This window comes from Periophthalmus magnuspinnatus, chromosome 11, assembly GCF_009829125.3.
Source record: "Periophthalmus magnuspinnatus isolate fPerMag1 chromosome 11, fPerMag1.2.pri, whole genome shotgun sequence".
NCBI classification, from domain to species: Eukaryota; Metazoa; Chordata; class Actinopteri; order Gobiiformes; family Gobiidae; genus Periophthalmus; species Periophthalmus magnuspinnatus.
The window spans coordinates 22049461-22061505 of NC_047136.2; the positions used below are offsets into that span (position 1 = coordinate 22049461).

The 12045-nt window shown below is 38.5% G+C and overlaps 1 protein-coding gene across 1 annotated transcript in view; it reads right to left on the reverse strand.

Moving 5' to 3' along the window:
• LOC117378318 (hepatic leukemia factor) overlaps nucleotides 1–12045 on the reverse strand; it is a 100427-nt gene that overhangs the window by 45400 nt on the left and 42982 nt on the right. The window contains exon 4 of the mRNA XM_033974907.2: nucleotides 2067–2317. Within this exon, the coding sequence (XP_033830798.2) occupies nucleotides 2067–2317 (251 nt within the window). The remainder of the gene's footprint in view (nucleotides 1–2066; nucleotides 2318–12045) is intronic.

The window sequence follows — 12045 nt, forward strand, 5'->3', positions numbered from 1 at the left end:
ATAAGACAAGGTTATGGCCTGATTTAATCCTGAGTTAGACCCAGTCCTTGTTTGGTCCTGCTTTGGTGCAGTGGGCCAAAGATGGAAGAGTGGAGAACCAATAACAGGAAGTCATGAGGTCCCATTCTACAGGACAGTTACTGAAGCTCAAATGATTGTACAAGTGAACGCAGATTCTTGCTGTTGTCAAAGCTTACAATAAACAACCCTCATGTTTACAGTCACACACAGCACTCAGTAGAACTAAAACAAAATATCAGCTTAAAAAAGTTGGTGTTTGAATGAGGAAACTTTAGGATATTTATATTAACCGATAATAATAAGACAAGCAGTTTCCAAACCACTCATTTTTGTCTATTGTTTAGAACTTAGAACCCAAACTTAAAGGCTCCCTACCAGATATTTTCCATGTATTTGAGCACAAATTAATCAACAATTTGTCATCTAATTCAAGAAAAATGCACGAGTTAAGTGAGGAATAACTTGGGACGACTCCAAACCGTTTAAAATTCACTTGTTTTAAGGATAAATAGTATTAAGGTTAGCAAAAGTATCAAAAATCAGATACTGTTTCATACTAAAACTAGTATCGGGACTAGATACTCGTTTGAGCATGGACCACTATGGACCCTACCTGGACGACTGAGGGATTACACAGATATAAGGAAACATGAATATACAAAAGAAAGTACTGCCATTTAAGGTTGAAAATCACATTCTGTTGTAATTGTAGTTTCTGTTTATTTTTTGTTATTATCGTCGTGGTATCAGAATCGGTATTGAGTCTATTCCTAAGTATCGAATTGTAAAAATACTACAGGGTATACTTGATATTGCAATACTGCTCAAGATATATTGTCCACTTCCAGCACTGTGAGAATTAGAAACTGCTTAAGACATTTACTACCCAAAGATAAAACACAAAATGAATACCAAAATAAAAAGCCTTCGATTTCCTGAAGATTAGCATACGATTAGCCGTCTCTGGGGCTAAATAATTCACATTTTTACAACATCATATGAAATCATTATGGCCGTAAATGGAGCGTTAGGCAAATGCCGTTCTCCTCTTCTGCTTATCTTTTCTTCTGCGCATCATTTGGTCCCTGGGTCGTATACAGTATGCTGCTCATTAGATATTACGCTGTGGTTGGATCATTGGTGTAAAGTGGAGTTCATGATTTATACAAAGGCAGGTTTCATTTTGCAATGACGTCAGGATTTGCAGATGCTTTCACACATAAATATTTATCTGAACAAAGCACTGCACATCAGGAACACAGGAAGAGGACTTTAACGGCTGAGGTTTAGGTCTAGGAAGGTTTAAAATAACGCATTATTTTCAGAGCTGTTTTTGCATGTTTATTTACGTTTTACAGCAGTCTTTCAATTGTCTCTCTCTCTCTGTCCATCTCTCTCTATACAGATTTACAATTGTCTAAAAATAATTTAAAAGCATGCATTTCTTTTTCTTTACTACATAATTTAAAATGGGAATGTTTTACCTACAGATGTACTATTTACAGATACAGTACATAACTTTCAAACTGTTATAACTACTACTTGAGTTTGCAGTTGCAGTTTTAAACTACTTTTGTTGCCATAGCAGCCCTGGGACATACTGAAAGTAGCGTACAACCTTTCCAACACATTCAGGCTATGTGAGTAAAGTGGCACAACAGCAGACTGAGATTTGAACTTCCAAATTTCAAAGTAAATTTTGATACTAATATAAAAATATAAATACATTTATACACCATTTCTCGACACATAATCACGTGGTCTTATACTAGTTCTGGTATAGATCAACACCTAAAAATTCTGTCCAAGAACAGTTCAACTTTGTCCTATTTCAGTATCGGTACCTGCTCAAACGAGTATCTAGTTTCAACATTTGCTTTAGTACTGATTCATATTTGGGTATCGACTATTTTGACAACCTGACCGCTAATGCCTCCTCTTTCGTTTTCACAGGTTACCAACCCTTTTAAACTGATATAAAACACCACTGCACTAAAGCCAATAGAGAGTAGAGCTGGAGCAGTGCATTATGGGAGCTGTAGTACCTTCTGCTCGTCGGGCACTAGCATCTTGCGCGCCTTCTTGATCATCGGCTGCGGTTTGAGCTCTTCGTCGGAGAAGCGGTGCCGACGAGGGTCAAACGCATCCTGTCCTGGGACGCTGGACAGGGCCAGGTCCGCGGGGTCGGGGTCAAAGTTCACCATGATGTCAGAGCTGCCGTTGGTCCCTGCTGGGGTGGGGGGCCCGGGGGGGCAGGTGGTGGAGGGAGAGGGGTCCTGTGGCACCGACTGGCCTCCTGGAAGAGAGAGGGAGACACAGGAAGAGTCAGTTTCAGGCTGTTCTAATGTTGTTTCCTCATCACAAACAGACCTGGAGTTGTGCTTTGTTACATTCACACATGTTTAACACACACTCCCCGCATATTTAGGCTGTTCCACCTTGTGATGTCATCATGTGGTAATACAGGAAGTGCTCCACTGTGTTTTTAAACTCCATACACCTTCACTAGGGTCATTTGGATGATTTCAGTCCTGGAATTGCCAAACTCTACTGAACTAAAGGTAAAAGGAGCTGTTAACGTAAAACTTAAAAACTACCATTTCATGACATCACAAGGTGGAACAGAGCATTTTGAGCTTTGGAGTTGTAGACAGACTAATAATAAAGGGTAATATAAGACCTTTAAAGGATCTGTACGGAATATTTGGATTTAAAATTTCATAAACGTAATCTGTCTGTGTCTTAGTGTTGTCACGATCCTGAAAATGAGAAAAACTTGTGTGTCTCCATCTGCAGCTTAAGGTTCTGGCAACACAGGGTCAGTTGTGATCTTCTTTTTTTTAACTGTAAAAGGCAGGCTACAAACTCAACCTTTAATTTATTCACTTATTTAAAATTACAGGAAGACAATAGGATTTTGAGCACAGAACCATTTAGCCTGATACTGTTTCTATCTTCACTTGAGTTCATTGTTTCCGCAGTAGTTGTCTTCTTTCTAATAACCACTAGGAGTCACCAGTGTCCAACGTTTCCACATTCATCGAGAACCGATTCATTTGAGCAGATCAGACCAGGTTCCACTGTTTCACTTTTACAATTACACTGCAATAAAAACCAACGGCGCCACCTCGTTTTGACTGTTTAGTGTTTGGAAGTCATTAGTTCATAATCATTTACTTTAATAAAGACAAATTTAAACATTTCTTTACACTTCTACTGCGGGAAAAACACTCAAACTTTGGTTAAATCTAGAAATGTAAACAATCTTGACAAAATTCATATAAGTCAGGGTCATGAACTATTGTTGACTCTAGGGATGCACAGATCAGATTTTTTAAAATTTCAATATCGATTCCAATACCACGGCTCTAAGTATCTAACGATTCCTGATATCAACTGATAAACAACATTTATTTTCTTAAAACAAAAATAAGATAAGACAGAACTGATCCAAACGTGTTATGTAGCTGTTACTTATCTCTCAGGTAACCACAGAACAACTTTGTGTAAATAAAAGTTTAAACATGAGACTTCAATTGTCTTACATCAACTTATAACTCCAACCAGAATATCGTCTAAACCCATAATTGGAAGCCGATTTTCGATCCAGCACATTTTTTCAGTATCGATGCTGACACCTGTATCAGATTGGTAAGTCCCGGGTTGAGTTAAGGTTGAGAGTTTTTTTTTTTAAGTTGATAAATTCTCTGGGAGACTGGAGGAGCCTCTCCACCTGAACATAATGAGCTCTGTCCCTGAGGCTGGATACACAGAGGGAGAGTTCACATCACAAAACCTCCTGAGCTGCTGCTTTACTCACTGTTCTCTACATATACTTTTAATTCATACTACTGTCTTTGTATTTCTTAATTCAAACAACTATGGCATTTTACAATCTCCAGTACAGTTACAATGAGACTCGTAAATAAACAAACATGAACTGAGAAAGATACAGAAGAAATTACATCTAGATTGTGATTTTTAAGGCACTGATAAAAAATGACATACATCTATAGTAAAGACTTAAAGGTACACTGTGTAACTTTTCTTGGTGGAGGGTATGGCACCTGCTTGTCTCCATGGAAATACCTGCAATGTTCCATAGTACAGCATTAAACAGTGCACTTTTAAACGTGTACTGGATGATACTATAAAATGATTCTTCAATCTCTAAAGTGCTATTAAATGCATTTATTAAGGCGAGATGTAGGAAAATATCTTAAATTTAGAGATCTCAATTAGAAACTTCTTCTGGTGTTTACTTAAATATATGTAAGAAAAAAATGTATTACAAGTTTTTCATCATGTGATGTTTTTATATAAAAATAGGGAATTTTCTGTGTAAAAAAGAATTTGGGGACAGTCAAAACAGAAACAAGAAAAGGGCCAGGTTTAAATGTCTTGCTTCTGTTTGTTGACATATTAGATACCAAAAAATATACAAAGGGATTTTGGATATCATATTTAATATCTGAGTAAACTAGATCTGACTGAAGAATGAGACTGAAGATTTGCCTAAAAATGTTATTTCGCCTCATTTCTTTGGAGTGAAAACGTAAACAAATCACACTTAGACCCAGACATCAAAAAACTCTTTCAGTACATTTCATCAGAATCTTGTTAAGTTCAATCTTGTAAAGTTGTGTGTGTGTACGTGATACTTTAAGGGCTGATCCTTATGTCCCTATGGCCAAAATGCATTTGAAGAAAACACCATTTGAAGTTACAGCATCCCATACAAATCTATGGAGGCAGGTTCAATAAATTAAATATTAAAACATCTTCCAGAGAAGAGCTGTTGTTGTTTCCACATGAGAGCTTTTAGGCTAAGAGACCAAACTGAAAAAAAAAAAAAATTGGTGGATGCAGCCACATACAGGGCTGCATCCACTGTAATCACATCAAAATAATCATCTAATCAATGAATGCTTGAATAAATGCATCTTATTTGGACAATACAGATACTAAACACATGCCAAAAGAGGTTTAATGACAACAACAACTGCATTTTTAAATCAAAATGACCAAAAAAGCAACGGATATTTTGCGATTATCGTCAATACTACACAATTTTCCCTTTACATTTCCAATAGAATCCATCGTTTTACTCGTGGACTCAAATAACCATAACAGCTGCATCCCTAAAACTCATCCCTGCTATCCCTCACTGTGACCACCAGGTGACAGCGCGGAGCCAGAAAACCCTATAAAGGCCATCGAGTTCATGTTAGGCTGAATCTCCAGAGCAAGGCATCAAACTGATTAACCCTTTGTGCCATCAGACCCACCGAAAACACAACAAAAGCATGTATTTTTGAGATTAGCCGTGGAATCACATGACACTACACAAGAGAAGACGACAGACAGAAGCCAGCGTTGTGATATGAGAGAATTAATGAGGATATTACAGGGTTATTCAGGGTTGCAGAGGGGAACTCGTGCAGCAGTGAATCTAGAGAGAGAGCCCATCTGCACTGCAAAAAAACGGGAGACAAAAACACACGAAAAATCCCCCGCTGACAGTTTTGCAGTATTGCAGGATTTTGAACAGAAAAGCGTCCATTTTGAAGCGTAGTGGTGGGTTGGAGAGAGAGGAGAGAGAGAGAGAGAGAAAGAAAGAGAAAGAGAAAGAGAGAGAGAGGGCTCCAGGCGAAGTGCCATGGATTAAAAATAACCACAGAGCTGCTAACTGGTAAACTGGAGTGGTACTGCAGACTAGAGAAGGGGCATAGGGAGATTTCATACACAGATGGACACTAATTCAAATTAGGCCTGTCACGAGAACACAGTTTGAAGTTTGATATATCGCTGAAGTAAATATAGACGATAAACAATAATATTGAAACAAATTTATGCCACTGACACAAAAACTCAAGAGCAGATTTAAACACAAAACTATTCTAAATGTATAGTAATGTTTAAAAAATCATAAATAAACTGCAGAATGAAACACTTTAGTCGTTAGTTTGCATCTGTAATGAGTCATACAAGTTATTAATTCAAACGTTTATGGCTTTTAAGTCTAATCATAAAGCCAAAAAATACCCCAAAATGTCTCAGCAGTGCAAAGCAAAAAGTACACACGGTAAATATTGACCCAAAAATACAGTTTCATAGTTCTATCATTTCACATACAGAACAATAAGTGGATATAGTGACGATTATGACAGGTCTAAAAGAATTAGATTCAATTATTCCTCAAAAAAAGTGTCAATTTTATATGCATAATTAAAGTGTATCATGGAGATTATTATAAAAGAAAGTTTAGTTGATTAATGGGTCAATGGAGTCTTTGTCGATAAAATTGAGGATGGGGATTTTGTATTTTTTGGTATGTACGGTACCAGTCAAAAGTGTGGACACGCTCTCTCTTTTAATGTTTTTTTATGTATTATTTTTTCTACTTTCTAATGTATATATACATAGAGAAGACATCAAATATATGTGTTAGATATGTTTTTGCTTAAAGCCTCAATATGTAACTTTTTAGCCAATAATAGACTAAAATAAATGCATTTTCCTTCATTTGGTTGTGTTTATTGCATAGAAAAAAAAACATGTCTTTATTGTGAGCAGGCTTAGATCAAACCTGACACTTAGTTAATCTGTCCTGGAGGAGGGTCTCCAACTGCTTGTTTCCATGGAAATGTTGTTTCTTTAATATTACACAGTGTGGCATAAAATGTATCTATCTCCATCGTTTAAGGGTCTGATGTTCAGTGTTTTCTGAACCTGGAACTGTCAGAGAGAATGAACCTGTCAAAGCTGTGGATGTCACTCATTTCACTCACAAATTCACCACAAAAACCAAACCACAGGCAAATCCCAACTCTGGACTAAAGCCAGACGTCAGCACTCAGGGAGCAGACCACAGAGACTGCATATACACATGGAAATAGCTAACCTGCTAGCCAACGCGCTCCAAACAGGAAGTAACTATGGATGCCCTTCCACCTCCATCGACTCCGGCTCCAATTCACTTTACATTTAAAAACTGTGGCCCCCGTAATTCAAGATATGAACATTAATAACAAATCAGGTGCCTTCTTTCCGCAATGTCGCCCTTGCTAGCGTTAGCAACAGATTTGACTGACAGCGTTGCTAAGGAAGGGGCGTTACCTTCAGCAGCCTTGCTCTGGATTGACTCTTTGATACACTATGATACTCGCGGCTGCAGTTCCAAATATGGAACTCGGCCTCAAATTCGTCCCTACATCTCGATGAGCTTCATTTGACTGGAGCTGAACGCTGTGGGTGATGTCACACTCAGTCCACTTTGTTAAACAGTCTATGCACGGGCCTACAGCAAAGGAGACCAAACCAGTCTATTCCCCTGAAAACACAACCAAGAAAAAAATGTGGTACATCTCTTTGCAGACAAACTTTGAATGTGATGCAAAATGGGCCTTGGCAAATGAATATTCATTTTGTCCAAGGAGGCACCCGTACAGTATGGCAGTGTTCACTCTGGGGTTGGTCCTGGTTTGATCCTGGGTTAGTTCTGAAGTAGACTTAGTTTGGTTCTGGTAATGTTGCAGTTTAGTCCCAGTTTTGACTTGGTGTTCATGCTAGTGTGAATAAAATATTTGAAATGATACCAAAATATAGTGCCTTAACCTAAAATGTTCACACATTTTATTTTTGAAAGTTTACAGTGATTACAAAAACAACCCACAAGCTGCAAATCATAATTGTAGAAATGTAAGAATACAACCACTCGTATGAGAGGCACAGGGGACAGTAAAATACCAGAAGACCACAACACAAGATTTGTTTTTCATTTAGAAATTGCACTAAACATACATAAATGACAAAACTTTTATTGCAGAGTAAGAGATTTTTTGTGAAGCACCCACTCGTTCTATAATAAGCAACAAATAAATGTTCCACTGAAATTTGGCATTTAACTCCAGTGGAATTCTGGGAAAAGTGGTTTATACTCAATGTGCCAAATCCATCAAGTAAACATTAAAGCAGACCTGCTACGCAAAATGGACTGAGATTTTAACCATGTTCTAGTTGTTCCTTCTCATTGAGCCTCTGAAGTTGTATTTGGAGTGATTCATGTTTGAGTAATCTTTAATCAACTATTTTCAAGATGCCATTTTGTCGATCAACTCCCATTTTCAGCTCCACTGGTACATGGCACTTCCTTCTCCAGTTTTATTTTCTTAATCTAAGTCGTTTTAGATGAATATTGTGATTTAAAATGTCCACGGGTGTCATTGATCATAACTATAGAGACACAATCACAACAGGGCTGCTTTGAGTAAACCATTACGTTTGCCGTTTTTCATTTGGTAGTACGTCTTTTGTTGTTTGTTTTTGTCCAAATAATTGTTTTGATGGGCCAAATGCCAAATGGGACTCTGACCCATTTTTGTTGGCCAAAACTCAGTCTACATCAGGACTAAACTGGACTAAGACCAAGTGTCCCCATGTGTGCCAGGGGATGAGTTCACAAATGTGGCCTGATCCTGGTTTTGTCCTGGCAGTGGTCCAAGGTTAGTCCTGAGTTAGTCCTTGTTTAGTCCTAGATCTGGTCCTGGGTCTGGGTCTGGTCCTGAGTCTTGTCCTGGGTCTGGTCCTGGCCCTGGGTCTGGTCCTAGCCCTGGTCCTGGATCAGTCCCGGTCTTGAGTTTGGACCTGATCCAGACCTGTGTTGGTCCAGTGGCTCATTTCCTGTCTCTGCTCTGGTGACTTCAGATTCAGATCTCACTGCATTTTCTCTGTTTGTTTTAATTTGTGGAGATTAAAACTGTTTTTCTTCTCTTTCACTCAGCTGTGTCTGAAACGCAGAGGATACACAGGAGACACAAACTATTATATGAGTGAATGAATAGAAATGAAGGATGACACTTTCATTTGTGGACCACAGTACTACTACTACTACTACTACTACTACTACTACTACTACTACTACTACTACTACTACTACTACTACTACTACTACTACTAATAATAATAATAATAGACACAGCCTCTCAAAACACCGCACTGGAGTCATTCTTCGTTCACGTCACATTCATGGTGGTGAGATACCATCGTAGCCACAGTTGCCCTGGGGCAGACTGACGGAAGTGAGGCTGCAAATCTGCGCCATCAGTCCCTCCTACCATCTCACACATATCGCTTTCATAGGCAATGGGAGTCAAGTGTTTTGCCTCAGGATAAACTTAGCAGGACTCAAACCTCAGACCTTTGGGTTGGGGGACCACTGCTCTAACCACTAACTGCTAACTAAGTGAGAATAGTTATCACTCCACTATAAACTTATGATTACAGTGTATGTACAAAAGCATGTATGAACGTGTGAATGGCTGAGTGGTTCCTTGATTTAAAGTGCTTTGAGTGTCTTTAAGGTGGAAAAGTGCTGTATAAAAATGTGACCGTTTACCATTTATTTATGATTTATTACTGTTATAATAAAAGTACAAGGAACAGATGTTGTCAAAGCAGGATCCTACAGTTTTATTTCTATCCCTCACTGTTGTGTTTAGACAGCTCCATAGAGTGACTAACGCCTGTATGTGCAGAGGTGGTCAGGGGCCGCAGCAGGGCATCACGTGACCCCCTCTCTTCCTCCTCTTCTTTTCACTAATGGTTTGTTTGAACTAAAACTATCTCTCCGCCTGCTCCTCCTCCACAGGCTCTGCTCTCAGGGCCCAAACACACAGGTATTTTAAGAGGAACACAGATATGAGCAATGCAGAGGTGTGAATGGTCCAACGCAAAAGGAAAGAGCAACCTACACACAGAGTACGACAAAAATGTGCTCATGGGTGTTTATATTTGAATTTTGTTGTATTTTCCAGTTATTTTCACGGCTTTCAGCTTTCTGTTCTATGCTTCGTTTTGAGGGCTCCCAAAACTATGCATTCCCATTCAAAAGATATTATTTTATTAAATCAGACCTATTCTGCAAAAAGGACTTTCAGAGATGTTATAGCTGTTTCCTCTCACCATTTACTCACCTGAAGTTGATTCTGGAGTGATTTATGCCTGTTTGAGTAACCTTTAATTGCTTATTTTCGACACGCCATTTTGCAGACCCGTTTTCTCCACCACCGGTAAACGCCCACTGTGACGTACGCACTTTGTTCTCCAGTTTTATTTTCTTAAAATGAAAAAAACAAAAATCCACTGCTCACTAGTGTGATGTGCTGCTATCCATAGGAGGCGCTGACGGATACACAGGTCTTTGCTGTGATGACGTTTACGGCGACGTCAGCTCCCATTGGACAGCGCCATTTCCTACACAGAAGCCAGCGGACTTGTTTCTTTTGTTAAGTTGTTTTAGATGAATATTGTGATTTAAAATGCACAAATTATAACATAATGATCCACGGGTGTCAGAGATTGTAACTACAGAGGAGAATAGGGCTGATTTAAAGGCACAGTATGCGGTCAGTATCTGGACACTGGCTGGAGGTGCTGCGGTTTAGGCCATGAGGCTTCAGATCACAGAGAGTCTCATCTATGATGTTTTCATAGAATTAGAGGATTTTTTTTCCTTTTCTCTTTTTTTTTGCTGCTAAAGAAAAACCTTTAGAAATCATGTAACTTGGCCTTCACCTGCTTGTTTTCTTGGATTCAACTAAATTAAAGCCATTCCGTCAAACATTCTTGGCAAAGCAACAACATCTCCAGGTGACACGCAGGTTATACACCATCCACAAGAAAAGTTCACTCCTTTAAACTGGATTTTTGATTGAACAGGTTAAAATATAGGTCCTTTGTGCCAGTATTAACATTTAATTAATACATACATTTAAAAAAACACAAGAAGAAACAGAGAGAAAGATAAAACATTGTTCAGAGAAAACCCGGTGTATTGGTCTAATTGTGTAATTGCAGTAATAATATAAGGGCAACATTTTGTCAGTGAATTCCAAATATGGAGCCAGCACAAAGGATTCTTGATGGCAGCCATTACAGTCTGAACACCAGTGTCACTTAAACGATGTGTGACTCACGGCTCTGAGTTTAACACCAGAAAACTCCCACGGCAAAAACACATGAAAATATCAAAGTGTTCTGCTGAAGCTTTGGGCTCAGGTGACAACATGACCTCACCAGTACTGCTTCTCTTTCCCCCCCCCCATTTAATAAAGTAAAATACGTTTCACCCCAGTTCAGACAAAATTATCCTCCTGCTTTTTTATCCTCCTTGAATCAGGAAGTAAGTTTGCATGCTAATTGTTGTTAGCTCTGAAAGTTGACAAGTGTAGGGATATAAATATAGTCTTATTACATTGATTTACATATCCAACCAGGATATCGACTGAACCGATATTTGGAAGTCGATATCTTAGCACGTTTTTCAGCATCAGTGCTGAATACTAGAAATACATTTGGATGAACTACTTCTGTAATTGAGGAAAGATTGAGGACGGGCATTTGGAGTCAAAGATTACACCAAATGAAAGTGCACAAACCTGTAACTACGAGACAGATGAGTTCAAAATAGGGTTGAAAATCAGATATGAATCGATACCAAAACCAGTATTAGATACTAGATACTCATTTGACGCTAAAAAAGTCACATTCGCAGGACAGAAATGAACCTTTTCTGAATATTTTTTAGAATGATCTTGAGATGTATAAGACCCATGGAACACTATGGAACCTACCTGGACATTGAGAGATCACACAGATATAAGGACACATGGGAAAAGAAAAGAAAGTACTACCATTTAATGTTGAAAATCACAGTATATCATCTAAAGAAAGAGTGTTTTTATTTTCATTGTGGTGTCAGAATTAGCTTTCAGTATCTAGTCTAGCTCACAAAGTTAAATGCCAGATGGAATTTTTCTTCTGCAGTTTTGCTAAAGCGTTTTCATTAAGTATCTGGTCTTATTTAGACTCTACTCTCCTCATAAACTTCCTTTTCTCCCTTGAGAGCCGTAATCTGCCGGTTTAGCGCTGCTCTGGACAGACGCACATTTGCAGGGGGATTATTGAGTCCACACACTCAATACTGTGTAGTGTCCACAATGAGGGAACATTACATTGAATTCC